At 39.8% G+C, this 19,319-nt stretch overlaps 1 protein-coding gene across 2 annotated transcripts in view; it reads right to left on the reverse strand.

Moving 5' to 3' along the window:
- BAIAP3 (BAI1 associated protein 3) overlaps positions 1-19,319 on the reverse strand; it is a 2,552,914-nt gene that overhangs the window by 373,253 nt on the left and 2,160,342 nt on the right. For both annotated transcript variants that reach the window (XM_044089547.1, XM_044089546.1), the window contains exon 18: positions 15,025-15,081. In XM_044089547.1, coding sequence (XP_043945482.1) covers positions 15,025-15,081 — 57 coding nt within the window. The remainder of the gene's footprint in view (positions 1-15,024; positions 15,082-19,319) is intronic.

Genomic DNA, 19,319 nt, shown 5'->3' on the forward strand with positions numbered 1-19,319 from the left:
CCGGTAAATTGAATTTCACTGCATTACACTAAGCAAAGGTACTTGGCTTCCTGTGATTGCTAGGGCTACATTACTCCTACCAGAACCAAAGAAAATGACAAGTTGGCAAGTTCAAGAGCAAACCTGTCCAGTGGCCATGTGCATAAATAAACAATACAATATCAACCTGTCCAGTGGCCACGTGCATAAATAAACAATACAATATTAACCTGTCCAGTGGCCATGTGCATAAATAAACAATACAATATTAAGCTGTCCAGTGACCACATGCATAAATAAACAATGCAATATTAACCTGTCCAGTGGCCACATGCATAAATAAACAATGCAATATTAATCTGTCCAGTGGCCACATGCATAAATAAACAATACAATATTAATCTGTCCAGTGGCCACATGCATAAATAAACAATACAATATTAATCTGTCCAGTGGCCACATGCATACATAAACAATACAATATTAATCTGTCCAGTGGTCACATGCATAAATAAACAATGCAATATTAATCTGTCCAGTGGCCACATGCATAAATAAACAATGCAATATTAACCTGTCCAGTGGCCACATGCATAAATAAACAATACAATATTCTTAGAATATGCAACAGAACTACAAATCCATAAATCAAGGTCAGTACCAAAAATGTTGAAGGTACTGAAAATACCATTAGGAAAATAAATGCATCCCATGAACTTAGACTAGTATTAGAAGCTAAGGATAATTACAAATCCTTCTTTACTTACATCAAGAAATTAAGAAATATCACCCTGAATTATTCCAAGCTTATTCAAAATGGCACCACCTACTCAGGTCCAGTAGATATTGCAAATATATTAACTAATAAATTCAGTGCAAATTTTACCTATGAGACAATATACAGAACTCACATATTCTGAAGGATCTTAAGTCCCCCTAATATTATAAAAGAAAAAAAAATACATTCTCCATGGGACTTGATAATATACTTAGGTGCTAAACAGTAGCTGATGGATCACTTCTTACAGGTACTCAGTCTAAGTTTAGACACTAGCTTTGTCCCTGAGGTCTGGTGCACAGCAGCTGTGATGCCACTTGAGAAAGGCTGACCCATCACAGACCTCAGGAACTGCAGACCCATTAGCCTGATGAGCCTCATCTGCAAGGCCATAACATACATCTTCACTGACCACATTAAACTATGATATTAAAAATCTCATAAGACTTGTCCCCCATTAGTTTAGCTTTGTTAAGGGTAGATCCTGCCTAATGAATCTGATGAACTTCTTTGAGTGAGTAGCACAAGGTGTGGACAGTGGTCATGCTATCCATACAGCATATCTTGACCTTGACAGAGCATTTGATACCATGTTACATGTTAACATAATTAAAAACCTAAATGTTCTCCAAATTGACCTATATGTAGTTAGGTTAATAGCAAATAGGTTGAGGGACTGAACCCACATAGTGTGGGTGGCGAGTGCATCTTCAGAAAGCATGAAGACAACCACTGGAGTCCTTCAGGGATCCATAATAAGTCCTCTACAATTCAACATATACTTCTCTAATCTCAAAATAATAATAATTAAAAAAAAAATCTGGTTAACCAAGTTTATTGATGACTGTAAAGTAGGCATCATTCTAGAATCCCATTCTGACATGCAGAAGCAAGAACTTGGACATATACATGTTAAAAGTTGGTGTACAGAAAATGGGCTAAAACACTACATTTGGTAAACAGTTCCTCACCCAACTTGTGGAAAAGACAGCACCCTACTCAAAATGAAGATTGTTATGAAAAAGACTTTGTGACATGGCTAGATAATTATCTCCCTTTGCTAAGCACGATGCAACAGTGGCTAGGAAATCCATATATCTGGCACAGATGTTTACAAAAGATATCTCCTCTAGATCCTGTAAATTCTTTACCTCTCTATACTCACTCATCAAGCCCATCATAGAAAACAATGCCCCCCTTGGGAAGTAGCTTACTAGACATATTAAATAGTTCCTATCAAAAGATCACATGATTAAAAGACCTGAGCTGCCAGGAGAGGCTGGAGGCTCTGCCTCTGTATTCATAGGTTCATAGGTTCATACTAGGCTATCTGCCCGAGGGCATTTACAAGCCTAGCCCATAGTTTTGTGGCTTACGCCACCCCTTTAGTATAGGGAACTATATCCATTATTTTGCTGTGCCTCTGTCGAGCAGTGACACTGAGGTAATCCCTGGGGTATATCTGCGATCTCCCATCCATTGGTCAAGATTTCTCTTGAACAAGGCCAGCGAGGTGCTCTGCCTCACATATACCGGGATTTTGTTCCACAGCATAGGGAGTCTTTGGGTGATGAATCTATCCCTCCAGCACGTCCTATTAATAGCAGTGTCGAGGTTTAAGTCTCCCGCCCTTGTGGCTCTGACGGATCTAGATTTTTTGAGGTGAAGCATATTCATCAAATCTGGGTTTGACATGGCCTTGTATGTCAGGCAAAGGTCACCTCTGAGCAAGTGGTAAGCGACTGAATAGAGCTGGAGTTCTTTCAGTCGGACAGCATAGGACAGATTTTTGAGACCCTTTATCCTTTTGGTGAGGAACTTTTGTGGCCTCTCCAGCTGCTGCAAGTGTCTGGTCAGATACATTCCGAATGGGGCATTGTACTCAATCATTGGTCTGATGAGTGATGAGTATAGGGAGACTATGACCTCCCTTGATCTAGATGTGAATCCCTTCATGATAAGGTGGGCAGTGTAGAAGGTCTTCCTAACTACTTTAGCTACATGGGTGTCGAATGACAGGCTACTGTCAACCTGGGTCCCCAGGTCCCTGATAACTTCTTCTGTGCTCAGTGGATTGCCACCTATATGGTAGCTAGGGGTAGCCTTGTTTTTCCCGAAGGGTATGACAATGCATTTTTTGGCATTTAACTTTAGGCCATGGCTCTAGCACCAGTTATCCGTTTCTGTGAGACCCTCCTGAAGGATATCTGTGTCAGATGTGTTTTTGACTATGGCGCCCAGTTTGCAGTCATCTGCAAACTTTGTCAGCCATAACCCTCCTGTGTTTGCTTGTACTTCGGAAAAGTAGATGCCAAACAAGAGTGGGCCCAGGACTGAGCCCTGTGGGTCACCGCTTGTGACAGGCTTTGAGTCTGACATGGCGCCAGCAACTCTGACCCTGTGGGTTCTGTCACTCAGCCAGTTTGCAACCCATCTTGTGATGTATGGGTTAACATTTAAGCTGATGAGTTTTTCAATGATACCCAAGTGGGGTATTGTATCGAAGGCCTTCGCCAGATCGAGGTAGGCTGTATGGACTGCCTTTCCCTCATCAATGGCTTTGGTGACTGTTTTGAAAAAGTCAACCAAGTTTAAAAGGCATGATCTGCCTTTGACAAAGCCAAACCGGGTTGGATCCAAAGTCTGCAAATTCCCTATGTCTTTATTTATGAGGTCCATTATGATCCTCTCCATGGCTTTGCAGATAAGGCTTGTCAAGCTAATGGGCCGGTAATTTCCAGGGTCGGTGGAGGCACCGCCTTTGTGAAGTGGGACCACAGTTGCAGTGTGCCACTCCCTGGGTACGTATCCAGAGGTGAGACTATGATTAAACAGCTGTCCTAGCTGTGGGTTTAATTCCTCGTTGAGTTCATGGAGCACACAGCCGGGGACACCATCAGGTCCCATGGATGCTGTGTTTTTTGCTTTGGAGAGAGCAGTTCTCACTTGGGTGTTAGAGATGTTTGGGGGGCTGCAATCGTTTGGTATAGATATCTCTCCTTTTGGGGAAGTTTGCACTGAACCTGTCAGCCAGTATGTTGGCAATGTCTGTAGGATCAGTAATCTTCACATCATTTTGAACTAGTTCTGAGCATATCTGGGAGTTTCCTCCCAGGTTTCTAACATAGCTAAAGAAGGCCTTATGATTGTCTTTTGAGTCTTTAGCTATTTTTCTCTCAAAATTTGCTTTGGATGATTTTATGAAAGCTCTTAGTTTTTTACTTATAGTGATCAAAGGTGTCTTACCTTTTAAGGATTTTGCTCTATCTTGTAGTAGCTTCCTCCTTTTGTTGTAGAGTTTGTTGATGGCTGGGGTCCACCAGACTGGACGCTTGCCTTTGGTACAAAGAGTCTTTGTTTTGCTTGGGATTGCCTTATCCATGCAGTCCTGCAGGTGCTGGTAGAAGGCATTTGTAAGTGATTCAGCGGCTTGAGTACTGTTTTCCGCCGTCTTGGGGGCCTTAAAGGAGACCACACTAGTCTTTAGAAGTGTGAAGTCGGCTTTCGAGAAGTTCTTTACTGTGGTCTTTTTATTTCAGGTGGGGTGGGATGAGGACCTCCAGTGAGATTAGTTTGTGATCTGATCTCACCAGTGAGGGGTATACTTCCGGTGTTGAACATTGTGCTCCCATGTTCGTGATGATGAGATCAAGTATGTTTTCTCCTCTTGTGGGGATGGTGACTAGTTGTTCCATGGCATTTGAGTTTATGAATTCCAGGAACTTTTGGGCTAGGGTGTTTGGGCTTGAGTAGTGTTCCCAGTCTATGTTAGGGTAATTGAAGTCACCTAGTATGATGGTGTTTGGTGATACATTTATCCCTCCAGTGTTTTCAGGAAGGCCATGTGAGGTTCCTGAGTTTGTGAGGGTGGCCTGTAACATGCTACAATTTGCAGAGCAGTCTTGCCTATGGTTAATTGCACCTGGATGGTCTCCGATGCATCGTGCGTTGCCACCAGTCTTGAGGTGTGGGTGTCCTTGATGAATATGGATACCCCTCCTTTCTTGGTATTGTCCGGATTTTGGGGCGGAACGCATGATATGAGGTAAAACCTGATAATGCTGGGGTGCTCTCAGGAGCCTTGAACCAGGTTTCTGTCACAGCACAGACATCGATGTTCTCCATACTGAGAAGGGCCTCGAGTGCGTGCATTTTGAGATTTAGACTTCTGGCATTGAGCAGCATTACCCTTAGTTTTTTCCTTTTTGTGTTCTAGGGTGGTAGGTTTAGAATTTGAGCCTGGCCTAAAAAGGCACTATGGGGTGGCAAGAGCCTTTGCCAATATCCGAATCCCAGGGTGACAGGTGCAAGCCGTCCCTTGAAGCAGCGTGGCTTGTCCAGCATGTCATCCCAGGCAGACAGACATTGGATCCCCTTTGAATGACACCAGAGTTTAAGCCAATTGTTAAAGCTGATCATCTTATCTCTGTATTGTGGCATCATTCTTGGTGAAGGTAGGATACTGCTCAAGGTCAGGGTCATACCTGCCTGGGCTACATAATCAGAGAGCTCCTCAATGTCTCTTTTCATGTAGTCCAAGGAGGTACGTCTCAGGTCGTTTACACCAGCGTGGACAATGATTGAGTCATATTTGTACCTGCTGTTGAGAGACCTGAGTGCTTGCGTTATGTGGCGGATTCTAGCGCCCGACAGGCAGCTTACTGTAACTCTCCTTACTCAGTCTGGTGAGCGGGACGTCAGTGTGTCTGACTATGGAGTCACCAATGACTAGTGTGTCTGGCATTGTGTTTAGCCTTAAGGGCTGTGACTGTTTGACACTCTGACTGTGAGGTCTATGTGTTGCAGGTGTTGTATTCTGAGGTGGTGGTTGTTTGGGTGTCTGCTTTGGTGGCCTCTGCTGTTTTGGTAGATTTTTGATCAGAGCCTCCGAGTATGTCTTTGTGTGTTTATGTGTATGATTTGAGGTTGTGATGGTATTATGTGAGACTGGGTCTATAGTGTGTGTTGTAACCTTCTCCTCCTGACTGGTCTTGCCAGTCCTATGTTGAGAGAGCTCAGCCTCCAGTTTGGCCGTATAGTTGCATCTCTTGCATGTATTTGTGTTTTGTGGGAGGAGGAGAGGGTTGTCTGTGTACATGAGGCAATTGTAACATTGCCTCAATATTCCCAGGTTCACCAGCTGAGCAGGAGAGGACACTAGCAACTGATCCTTCGACATGCTAGAAGGAATAGACAAAAAAACTTTAAAAGAGATTCCGGGGGATGTGGGTGACCGAGAAATGGGGGTTTGCCTTTTTGGGGTACTATCTATGACAAGAGTGCTGTATCAAGGTAATAAGTACTGTATGAGCAAGTGCTAGGTTTAACAGATAGAGAATAGTCTACTTGGAGTCAAGTAGAGATGATCTTTTTAGTTATAGGATACGCTGATTAGATCAGTAGTATAGTTCGAGGAAGGTAGTTTTAAGGGAACTTCGATGTCCTGTAGACTCATTGGGGTGATCTATGCCTGGTTACATCACTGTAAGACCTCTTACAGCTCTACAAATCAAAGAGTGCAGCAAACACCAGGACCAGAGATCTGTACCAGTTTCAGTAAATAAACAAATCACATTGGAAAGACAGATTCATCATACAATGACTACTCCTTCTCTGGAAAAAACTTCCACTCCAAATCAAGTAATGTGAAACACTGTATTCCTTTCTAAAGGACTTAAACAAGTGGATGGAAATTTTCAAATTGACCCTGCAGCATGAGTGGCCTATCTCTCTCTGAAAAGGCAAAATAAGGTCTGAGAGTAGGGACTGCTAAGGTGCAAATGGCCAAATGGCCCAGTTGCCTTGTATTTTCCATGATTAAATGCATATACTTGCCTTCAAACGTCTGCTTCATACTGTGTTTCACTTCTTAACAAATTATCAGAAATATCCTACTCCCTCAGAAACTTTTTGTAACTTAAAAGGCCTCCCTTTACTTTTATCACTTGTGAGACACCTTTCTCCAAAATAGCCTTAGTTGTTGGAACTTTCCACCTGAAGACAACAAACAAATTTATAGTTTTACATCACTCAAAGAAACCAAAGTAACTCTTTGGGAGATAGACGGGTTAATCCCTGCTTCTATTTTCACCTAGCACTGTTACTCCAGTTAATCTTTGTGTTTACTTCTCCTAACATAACGTCTGTTGTTGTCAGGGAGACAGAAGGGAAGAGGTGAGAGGAGCAAGAGAGAAGAAAAGGAAAATAAGAGCGAAGGTGGAAGAATAGGCAAGTGAAGGTGGAGGAATAGGCAAGCAAAGCTGGAGGAATAGGCAAGCAAAGGTGGAGGAATAGGCAAGCGAAGGTGGAGGAATAGGCAAGTGAAGGTGGAGGAATAGGCAAGTGAAGGTGGAGGAATAGGCAAGCAAAGCTGGAGGAATAGGCAAGCAAAGGTGGAGGAATAGGCAAGCGAAGGTGGAGGAATAGGCAAGTGAAGGTGGAGGAATAGGCAAGCAAAGCTGGAGGAATAGGCAAGCGAAGGTGGAGGAATAGGCAAGCGAAGGTGGAGGAATAGGCAAGCGAAGGTGGAGGAATAGGCAAGCGAAGGTGGAGGAATAGGCAAGCGAAGCTGGAGGAATAGGCAAGCAAAGGTGGAGGAATAGGCAAGCGAAGGTGGAGGAAAAGACAAGCGAAGGTGGAGGAATAGGCAAGCGAAGGTGGAGGAATAGGCAAGTGAAGGTGGAGGAATAGGCAAACGAAGGTGGAGGAATAGGCAAGCGAAGGTGGAGGAATAGGCAAGCAAAGGTGGATGAATAGGCAAGCGAAGGTGGAGGAATAGGCAAGCGAAGGTGGAGGAATAGGCAAACGAAGGTGGAGGAATAGGCAAGCGAAGGTGGAGGAATAGGCAAGCGAAGGTGGAGGAATAGGCAAGCAAAGGTGGAGGAATAGGCAAATGAAGGTGGAGGAATAGGCAAGTGAAGGTGGAGGAATAGGCAAGTGAAGGTGGAGGAATAGGCAAGTGAAGCTGGAGGAATAGGCAAGCACAGGTGGAGGAATAGGCAAGTGAAGGTGGAGGAATAGGCAAGCGAAGGTGGAGGAATAGGTGGAGGAATAGGCAAGCGAAGGTGGAGGAATAGGCAAGCGAAGGTGGAGGAATAGGCAAACGAAGGTGGAGGAATAGACAAGCGAAGGTGGAGGAATAGGCAAGCGAAGGTGGAGGAATAGGCAAACGAAGGTGGAGGAATAGGCAAACGAAGGTGGAGGAATAGGCAAGCGAAGGTGGAGGAATAGGCAAGCGAAGGTGGAGGAATAGGCAAGTGAATAGGCAAGTGAAGGTGGAGGAATAGGCAAGCAAAGGTGGAGGAATAGGCAAGCAAAGGTGGAGGAATAGGCAAACGAAGATGGAGGAATAGGCAAGCGAAGGTGGAGGAATAGGCATACGAAGGTGGAGGAATAGGCAAGCAAAGGTGGAGGAATAGGCAAGCGAAGGTGGAGGAATAGGCAAACGAAGGTGGAGGAATAGGCAAGCGAAGGTGGAGGAATATGCAAGTGAAGGTGGAGGAATAGGCAATCGAAGGTGGAGGAATAGGCAAGTGAAGCTGGAGGAATAGGCAAGCGAAGGTGGAGGAATAGGCAAGCGAAGGTGGAGGAATAGGTGGAGGAATAGGCAAGTGAAGGTGGAGGAATAGGCAAGCGAAGGTGGAGGAATAGGCAACAACTTGACCCACTTTTCCATGCCCAAGACACGATCTAAATTGCTTCTCCTGAATCAATTTTTTCTTACTTTCTTAGTATCTATATGCTTCTACTACAAAGCTTGTGGTTCAGTTTGGTATATTCTGAACATCAGTGCTATAAAAACATGAATTATACAGCTGTTGCTTTACTTGTATTATATCATATTCTATATGTAAATACTGCTGTCATATTCTTTATTTATCTGCATATCCTTGTTTTATGCCATGCTCTGTACATTTTAACCATGTGTTTTGTATCTTACTTAATATTTGCAGCTGTTTATTTTTGTAAGATAGCATACTATGTATATATGAACTATGTATTTTGTGTATTCCCTTTGTAATTGACTATTTGGCCTAGGTAGTAAAGGGTCCACTTAACCGGTTAACAAATGTTAATACCTAAAAAATGCACACACACAAAAATGTTGCCATAAATGAGCACTACTAATATTTATATTTATGCAACACATTGCATTATACCTATTAGCATATATAAAACATGATTCTATCCTTTTATCACTTATTGCCTATATCAACCATTTTTATAATATTTCTACGTATCAATTAGTTATGCTATCTTACAACATCCTGAATACAGTTCAATGTCTTCTTCTAAAACAATTAAAACTGTTAACATATTTTATACTTACTGGCATACATAGTGCCACCCCTTTAAAACATTTGTGTGGTGCAGCATATGCTACATTCTTTTATCATAATGTGCCATTTCACAGGTACTGGAGCCAATGTATTTAAATGTGTCATTTCTCGCAATAATCCTTTTACCCATATCTTGGTCCATGATATATACTTAGACATCTCTGAAATGACTGTGTTTACCATCAAATGCTAGTTTCTCATGCATGCATCTGAATTTAATTGCTGCAGATCTATGGAAGGTTTTCTTATAAAGCTTTGTGTCTTATGCTATTAACATCATCAGTTAAAGCATATAGCAGAGTTTTCATTTGACTGTCAAAAGTGACAGTATCAGCCTGCTGGGAAGCCTTTGATAGATATTATAATAAACAATATGCAGCCTTTCTCGCTACTGTCATCAGCTTAAAATCATATGATCTCCTTTAAAATACTGACTTGTGTATAAATTTCTTCCAACTCAGTGCCATTATAACCCTTTGAACTGAGCGCATTATTAAATCTGAGCTTCTTATTTTATATTCTTGTTCACTTGTGATATGTGATACTCTTAATGGCTATATATTTTGAAAATTCTATTTGATGTGTCATGTAGAAGCATTACCAGTACATGAATCACTACCATTATAACCCTTTGAATTGAAAGCATGTAGTAAATCTGAGCTTGTTATTTTATATTCTTCTTGTTCAGTTAAGTTATATGATATTCTTAATGGCCACACATTTTAGAAATTCCATTTGATATGTCAGGTAGAGGATAGACAGGCCCATGAATGTGGTCTATCATTTTTTTGTTTTACATCTTGCCATACTTCAGTAATAACATTATATCAAGGTATATGTTTTTATTGACATATTTAATCATATTTAAACTGATTACTACTTTGACAATATTCTAAATAAAATTAATTGTTCTAACATTCTTTTCAAAAATATTATTATGCTGCCAGTAGAATATATTTTAGATATAACTCTCTTGTCAAAATAAATAACATGGAAAATGACTTCTTCCTACAAGGCCATACCTGTATTAGCATATCAAAGTATTAATGCTGCCTCCACAGCTATTTCTTTCAGATTCGACTAAGATTGTCCATTAAATAAAAATATTAGCAGTTTAGGATAAAAGCTATGTTAATAATTAATGTGTGAATGCATCCAGATAATATTATTCTAACTCACTGAGTTTGGAAGGCAATCAACATGTGTAATTGTGATAACTGGACTTAACAGCAATTTACAAGCAGCTTGTATCTACCAAAATTCATACTTTCCATAAAATATTAACATAAGTCCTGTATTCTGTAAATAAACTTTGGTTTTAACAAGGGAATTACACTGTAATTCTGCATGTGGTAAAAACATCTCACTGTGTAAGACTTGCCGGACACTATCAGTTTCACTGACAGGTCTTTATTAAAAACAGAAAAAACAGGCTATGGTACAAACACAAACAACATCACACAAGACACCATAGTAACCCAATGTCTACAAATGTATATGAAAACTGCGTTATACAGGTAATTAGCTGGTCAAAGTGTGGAGCTGCATACTTTTGATTTATGATGATAGACACAACATGGACTATGAGGAAAAGCAAAGAGGCAGGAAGTGTTTCACTTCTGGTAGAATCAAGCAACAACAAAACTTGTTTGCAGTTTCTAGTAAGGCATAACAGCCAAGCCTTTCCAGAAGCATAGCTCTCATCTTCTTTGCTCAAGAATTTTGCATAAAGCCAAAACATAATCAGGGGTAGTGGTGGTTACAATAAAAAAAAAACTTAGATATTATTCTAATTCACATAAAAAGTTATTATAACAATGTGTTTTTAATCACTGTGCATTTTCTGCACACTTACAAGCAGAAACCTGTAATGGCTGGAATTACTGACAATGTAATTCTCAGAGATTTGCCACAAAGTCGTGGACATTGTATGAGGTACAGGGCAAAAATATCAGACAAAATCAGGGGCATTCTACAAAATCAGGAACAGCTGAAAGATATTTGTTGAAAGTAATATGAATATAAATATGAATATAAACAGATACAGTATTGGGATTACAATATTAGATTTGCAGGTATATAATATAAATGATATGGAATTTGCTTAAATAATACTTATGCGTTCATTTTACTAAATTGCTAATTAATCACATGCTCAAATTACGCTTCAGTTTCTGGATGTACTTTTCTGGAATTTGCTTTTAAGACCGTGGCTATAAATTAATGGACTACTCTAAAGGAATTCTGGAAGACATACAAAAGCTTGTATATATTTTTGTAATAATCACTTTATTGCATTTCAGAGATATGGTGTTACTATATTTTGTCATGCATACCATTGGCAGTACTGGCACCAGTATTTCTGCACAAAGCTGTTGGGCTTTTCTTGAGCCTGATGATTCATTAAAGAAAATTTGCAGCAGTACTAGAGACAAACACTAGCTGCTAAAAATATATTGTGAAACAGGGACATCGTCCAGGAACATAAAAGGTACAACATACACCCCACCCTTCAGGAACAAGAAAGCCCACAAGGTACCCTATATTCCAGAAAATGTATTTCTCATGTTTTCATAAATATTTTGCATTGTTTTTCAGTGAAAAAATACAGATATAACAAATGTGGGTTTATATCATATTATCGAAAGGAACGAATTTCGAATGGCTTAAATATCGAAATTGCTGTTCATTGAAACCGCGCAGCCCCCCACCAACTCCGAGATCACACTACAGAGAGGAAGGGTCAAAATTCTCAATCTTCACTGTACCACAGTCTCTCAAAAAACAAATCGATGAACGGCAACTTCGATATTTAAGCCGTTCAAAATTTGTTCCTTTCAGTAATATGATAAAGACCCACAAATGAGATCTACAATTTTTTTTCAAAGTGAATTATTGTCATTGAACATAACATTTAACTTCTCCTGTAGTAGTTACAATTACTTTTCAGTGAGTCACAATCTAAAAAACTGTTCCATTAAAAAGGCTTAAGTTTGAAAATCGTATAGTTTACCCTAAGATTGTGAAGTCTCAGAGTAGGTTAAGTTAAATAACACAAAACAGTGACCAAAGTACCTACATGGTGTATGTGGGATACACACTTCCCCATCTTAAGAAAATTGGAATGTTCAGACATTTTTTATGAAAAATAACTTGTAGGATCATAGCTCACTGAAAACTGACATGATTAAATGTGACACATTTCCTAATATGTTTTTGTTAACTTTGTGAACTTCTGCTGATTTTGAAGAAAGTAAATAGCTCACTGCTTAACCTCTTTACCACTGAATGTTGTGTCCAAGTTGCTAACAGTCTGCTGAAACTATTACCAGTCAAATGTCTTTAGATTGTGCTTCAAAGACAATACACCAGCTACACTTTGAGTTTTGATAAAAAATGTTAGTGTAATTTTATGCCACATCATTTAAAAGGAATGAGAATCAGAATTTTATACAGCATGCAGTATTTTTTATAAAGTCACAGCAGCACTATTAAGTTATGTTCTGTCATTTTTATATTTGTTACTTTGAAAAGAACTGATCAATATATTTTTAGAATGAATGTTTTGGAAATATATGCAGCTTGTCTAATGGCCATTCTATGACCCTACATATAAATGTCAACATTTGTGCACTCCTTTCTGTTTTTCTTATACACTTGTCCTTACAATAGTCTAGGATGTTGCTGTTGTTGTTTGTCTTTCGTAGTTTCCTGGTTAGGGGTCACCACAGCGGAACTCTGGTCCGCTAATGATTGGCAGTAGATTTTCACGAACACCGAGGTGCCAACTCGACGTTCAACCTTCAACGAAGCAACGCCCATTTACGTATGCCTTTTGAACGCCCACCCAACTGCGGGGAGGACATGCAGACTCCACGCAGAAGGTACTCCCCCGCACTCCAGCTGAGAATCGAATGGGAGAACCTCTTGCTGTGAGGCAACAATGCTACCGCTGCACCACCGCGGATGCTTACAAGAGTCTAGTTTACTCAGCCTTAAATATTGTTTTGTCAGAACTAGTGCCACTGAAGGTAAGAATCGAACAGCTTTTGAATCCATGTACTTATGAATGCATGTCCAAACTTTTATTTTTTGCTGAAACATTTACATTGACTGAAATAATACCTTGATCAGGCATATATTACTTTAGTTTCAACATCATGAAAACACAGTGACGATACAATAATGATATTTAGTGAGTTTGTCTACCAGACCACTATCACAAGAATATGTATGTTGTATAGCAATAACAAAAAGCAGGACAGCTTAATGTTTACATCAGCTGACCAGTTGTACTTACAAACACATAGCCATGTTTCTGAAACCATCTGAAATATTCTACCAAATTTCACATGAATGTGTTATAATGCTCAGTCATTGAATGTGCTTGGCTTGTGAGTTTAGGTTTAAAGAAATGTACATATCTAAAAACCCATATTCTCTTAACATAACCAGTGCTACTGCATTAGTGCCCACATTTTGGGGGCATAAATACTTACTATTCTGGAAAAACATACACCATTTTTATGTCTGATGGAATGCAAACTTAATGTGGATATATGGTGGATGTACTGCTTACCCACCGGCAATAGAAGTCATATACCTACTCAAATTAAAAACTGAATATTAATGCAACATGCTAGATTGTTGCTTTGCAGTGTCTGTTAAAGCCTATATTTAGTGCTTGGGAATTTGATAATTCTGAAATGGGTTGTCTAGTAGCAGATTTTAAACTCAGGGACAAGTTATATTGGCACCCAGTGATGTGGCATTGCTGATGTTAGTGAGTTAACTGTAACGTCTTGAGACAGCAGTTTGCTCACGTCCTAGAAGGATAACCAATGTATTTTGCTGACAAAATAATATGTCTGGCATCCACTATGTAGTGAAAAAGCTGAAAAAAGGCAATAATGTAGACTTTCACAAATGTATAAAATTTGGAAAACAAACAGCAAAGGTACCAAATAATCCACTAAGTAATCCAAGGCAGCCAGGAAACATAGTCAGCCAGTGATAAGCAAACTTACAACTTTATTCAGCAAAAAATGTTTTATACTGACTACGTTTCCTGGGTGCATTGGATTACATACTTTCACAACTGTACCCGTTTTATTTTGCTTCAGTACAAAGAACAGTTTCAATAGCCCTGCAGAGCTCAAAGGAGTCCAAAAATAGAAAGGAAAACAAAACTACATTTTTATTTATAGCGTGGAAGAGGGTGAAGAAAGTCCCCGAGCAGGAACAAAGCTGTCAATTTATCATGACTGGTGATGTCATCACAGTAGTGTGTTGTGGAAAGAGGCTAGTAAACTAAACGAAAGGCTACAGTGCATAGATTCCATTGTATGAATGAGGAGGGAAGATCCTTACAGTACAGAGGGTTTATTTCTTAAAGGAGCCTCACTTTGAATAACCCATCCAGTTCCCGACACTTATTTGGGTAGGTGGCAGAAGTTCATGAGTGGGTAATGAACACTTATAGCCTGATTAACAGAGACATAGACATCACAATATGCACACTGTGGGAGAGACAGAACAAGATGACATGAAAGAAACTGACAGATGCTTCACTTACCTCACAGGGAGACTCTGCAGTATAAAAAAGTGAGATATTGCAATGTGATACACCATGAGTCCTAGAGGCCATGTCTGAAACATCCATGGTGGTATGCGTGAGAGAGGTAATGCAAGCCTATTTTGGTGAAGGAATTGTGAATATCGGGAAGAAAATTATCAAAAGAAGGGATAGATGTAAAGCATTGAGTGCAGAAAGAAATAATGTATGAGAGTCTGGGTTAATCACTGATGACCAGCTGAAGACTCCAAAGACAGATTTCATAAACACATTCTGGACAGAGGGTGTGGCAAAAGCAATACTTTTCTCATTATATACTAGTTGCAAATTATCAGTGTTTGGTCGGTACTTACCTTCGATTCTGGTTTGAAGCTGCCATATGTTTTTTCATACCACTCTAATGTGCCTTTCTGAAAAACAATGAAAAGTAACATACAATTTTAGCAATCTAATGCCATATTTAAAGTTGGTAAGAACTTCCCCTAAATAGCAAAACAATAATGCACTCATAATTCTATGATCCAGTAATATGATATTTTTACAAGTTTTTGACTTTAATGAATATAGGCACCGAATGACAAAAGATTCCAAAAAAAAGGAAAAAAAAAAAAAACTAAAGAAGATATCTAGCACATCATTAAATCAAAAGCTAAAATGAAGTATCATCTCACTAGTGATATCACATGGCCATGCATTACTTCTGTCTTTACAAATGCATATCAAGTACCGGATTTCATTCTTCCCCAAGGAGACAAAGCGTAAACACATGAATAGAACTTGGATTACCATGCCTGGACAAGACATACTGTAGGGTTGAGCTGAAGTTCCTGCTTGTGTTAATTTCCCCAAAGGATACCACATGTAAAGCTGAAATGACCTGTAAATATATGTTCACTTCACCCTCCTTGTTAGGTGACTCAGTATAGCCCTAGGCCACAAGCCTTTAGCTTGTTAGAGTGTATCTGTCTGGATGGTACAGTTGTTTCATTAGGACTCGGACAGTTAGGTATATGTCATACTGCCTAACTACAGTATGTTCATAGGTCTTTACAAAGCTTATGGTCAAGACCAGCATTGGATGCTCAGCCATATCACACTATATTGGTAGGAGATTAATAGTGTCACCTATTAAGGATTTTCCCTATATATTCCTAGGGAATATTTGTGACCACCCTTCAGAATAGATTGCCAGGAGTTGCACAAAACCCCTCACAAACTGGAAGGTTAACTCATCTAAAAGCAGGAAAAGTGGGGTGTCTGAAAAACTGTTCTAACCTTTCCAAGTCTTGCTTGGATCACGCTGCCTTACAGTTTCCTTGGGAATCAGGATGATTTTTTTCTTATCATGTTACTTTAACTCAGTGGTGACATTAAACTGAGATAGATGTTAAATGTAGCAAAGGGTGGGAATGTGTCATAGGGTGACTTGAACATGCTGGGCAGCACCCTCTGTAACAGTATAAAAAAGATGTATGTGGACATTGATGCGTACTTTATTTCATTGTGAGAACAATATGTAAAATATTATATGCACTACTACGGAAAGTTTATCGACATTTGTAAGTATGACAGTATTTTGTCTCTATATATATTTGCAGAGATATAAGTATGGGCCTCTGGGCTGCACTTATTTCTCAATATTGTAAGACTGCTGCATTTGTATTCATATTTAAGTTATCAGAGTATTTCATTTGTTTGCATTTAGTTTCATTTGCAGTCATTTTGGTGTATTGCTAATTTGCCTGTAGTTCTATCACTTATATGTTGTTTTAAAATGTGTTTATGTTGTCTCTGCCTTTGAGGCCCATGTCATGACTGAAAGGGGCCTGTGGAATACTTCACTTACCTCGTAGTTAACAAAAGTAAAATGAATACAATTACTGCTGTTAGTGGGATAGGGGTGTAGCTGTACTTTAAGAACAATGTAAAGAAGTTGCTATTTTTTTACTTTATCTTTTCATACCCTTTCACAGTTACACAATATGCGATCCTCATGCATGGTGCACTTTTTTATTTTACACCAGTGGTTTGCTACTTCTTACTGCTATTCTAGTTACTTTCAATTTACCCTCCCCAGTCTACCTTTTGAATGGTAGTAGCTCAAATGTCTCTTCATTTTCTTCCAGTCTCTTTTTCTTTTATTTGCTTCATGCCCCTCTCATTTCCTTCTGCTTTATACTTGTGTTTACAATGTCTAGAAATTTCCTGCCCAGCTCTCCATTCTGGCATGTGCCTGTTGTTTTCCCATTTCTGTCATTACCTTATTGTTATTAGCTTTATCATCACTAGCTTCATTGCCCACATTTCTTTTTCTTGACAACCCCCATATTCATTCACTACATCTTGCATGCAAAATCCATAGGAGCTTTGTCCCTGTTTTGCATACGTCCACTTCCAGATTTCCCAAACCCCTGTCTAGATGTTTTCTGTTCAGATACACCCCCCAGAGCATGTTTCCTGCCTGCCTTTTCCATCATGCATCTCCAGCACCTTCAGCCTGCTTTTCTTCCTTCCTTACACAATCTTTTAGTGCAAGATACCATCTGTATAACACTCCGAATATCTGATCTCCCACTCCAAACATTTCTGAATCTCTCATGTTATTTGGAGGACTTTTTACCATTCACCTTCCCTGGTCTGCCACCCTTCTTCCTTCTCCCATCTTTTCCATATCTTTTTCTTCACTTTCCCCTCATGTATTCATGAACCATTTTGCTTTTACCTTTCAGCTGTTTTTCCTATTATACATATGGGGATGCCCTTTCCATTCTACCCTTTCTTTGTTTCCCTGTGTTCCTGTTTTCTTGCTGTTATCCAGCCATTTTTCCTCTCGGTTTAGTATATAGCCACTATTTGTGTTAATCAAGTTCCTGTATTAATTCCGGTTGGATTTGGGGCACTGTCTGTGCTCCTGTTCTTTCTTTTTTTAACTCTTGCTCTACTCCTATCTCACTTTCCTTTTATATCTCTAGGTGTTTCTTGTTTATAAAAGTGCTCCATCCTCCTTCTTCCGATATGTCTCTCACTTTCCCTTGTCCTCATGTCATGTTGCCCCATCTCTTTAGTGCCTCCTCATCCTTTCTTTTATATTTTTTCCACCATACTTTTGGCATAACCCTTACTTTCTATCCACGTGAGAAGGTTATTTGCTAAGGTCTGTATGGTACATGTGTGAAGTTTCCAGCCCACTTTTTCATACTCCGTCTTAGCTTGTTTTTTTTTTATTATTATTTGAGACCTTTCTCTCTTTCTCTTTCTCTATCCACTCTTTCAAGTCCTTCTGTAATTTTACTACTTAAGTGTCAACTGGGTGCAGTAGCAGATTTCTTAGTACATTTGCTATAACTTGCAGAATCATTATTCTAATCACATTCATTCTACTTTTTCATTTGTGTTGTGTTCTCCTGCTTTTGGTATCCCCTTTATTTGCTCTCTCCCCATCTCCAAATGTTTTGTACTTTATCACCTAATGCGTGGCTTACATATATTCCCAGATATCTGAGGTATTCCTTGATTCCTTCTTCTGTATGTGTCCCAGCCCTCCATTTCCTTCTGTATGTGTCCCAGCCCTCCATTTCCTTCTGTATGTGTCCCAGCCCTCCATTTTCTTCTGTGTGTCCCAGCCCTCCATTTCCTTCTGTATGTGTCCCAGCCCTCCATTTCCTTCTGTATGTGTCCCAGCCCTCCATTTCCTTCTGTGTGTCCCAGCCCTCCATTTCCTTCTGTATGTGTCCCAGCCCTCCATTTCCTTCTGTATGTGTCCCAGCCCTCCATTTCCTTCTGTATGTGTCCCAGCCCTCCATTTCCTTCTGTATGTGTCCCAGCCCTCCATTTCCTTCTGTATGTGTCCCAGCCCTCCATTTCCTTCTGTATGTGTCCCAGCCCTCCATTTCCTTCTGTATGTGTCCCAGCCCTCCATTTTCTTTCCTTTTCTCTCTTCTAACATAACTACCACTGTTTTTTTTTCTGCATCTATGCCCTGAGGCTCATTCAAATCTTGCAAAAAGGGGTAATATTTCCCATATGGCCATCTCAACATTTTATGATATAAGCATGTAGTCTTCTGCGTACATTAGGAACCCTAACTGTACTCCTGTTTTTCCCTCCATTTGTGCTAACTTTATCCTCATTTCATTTGCCAGCTCTTTTATGATTAGTGTAAAACACCCTGGGGAAGACAGCGCACATCTGTTCAGTCACTACTTTTAATGCCTTGGAAACTCTTTGATTTATCATTACTTCTATTTCTGACTCATTCTTAATTACCTTTGTCTGTCTTATAAATTCTTCCCCATTTGCCTTTTTCCAGTATTTGTCAGTGGGCTTCCCATCTCACTGTGTTTAAGGCCTTTTGTACTTCTAAAAAGGCCATCCCTGCTGTGTTCTCCCCTTTTGCTTTCTGCTTTTATTAGGACCCAACAATTACAATTTGCCCTTCTTCCTTTTACCATTCTGCCCTCCTGTATTATTCTCAGCAGAATCTCATTCAGTCTCCTTGCTAGCACTTTTACCATCACTTCAATGTCTGTGTTTAATAAGGAAATTGTTTTGTAATCCCATACTTCTATCCTGCCTGCCTCCTCTTTTGGGATTACTAACAACCTGCTCCTTTTCATTATCCATGTTATTCTCCCTATTTCCTTATTCT

The sequence above is a fragment of the Protopterus annectens genome, chromosome 12.part0, assembly GCF_019279795.1.
Source record: "Protopterus annectens isolate FY-2018-M chromosome 12.part0, PAN1.0, whole genome shotgun sequence".
Taxonomy (NCBI): Eukaryota; Metazoa; Chordata; order Ceratodontiformes; family Protopteridae; genus Protopterus; species Protopterus annectens.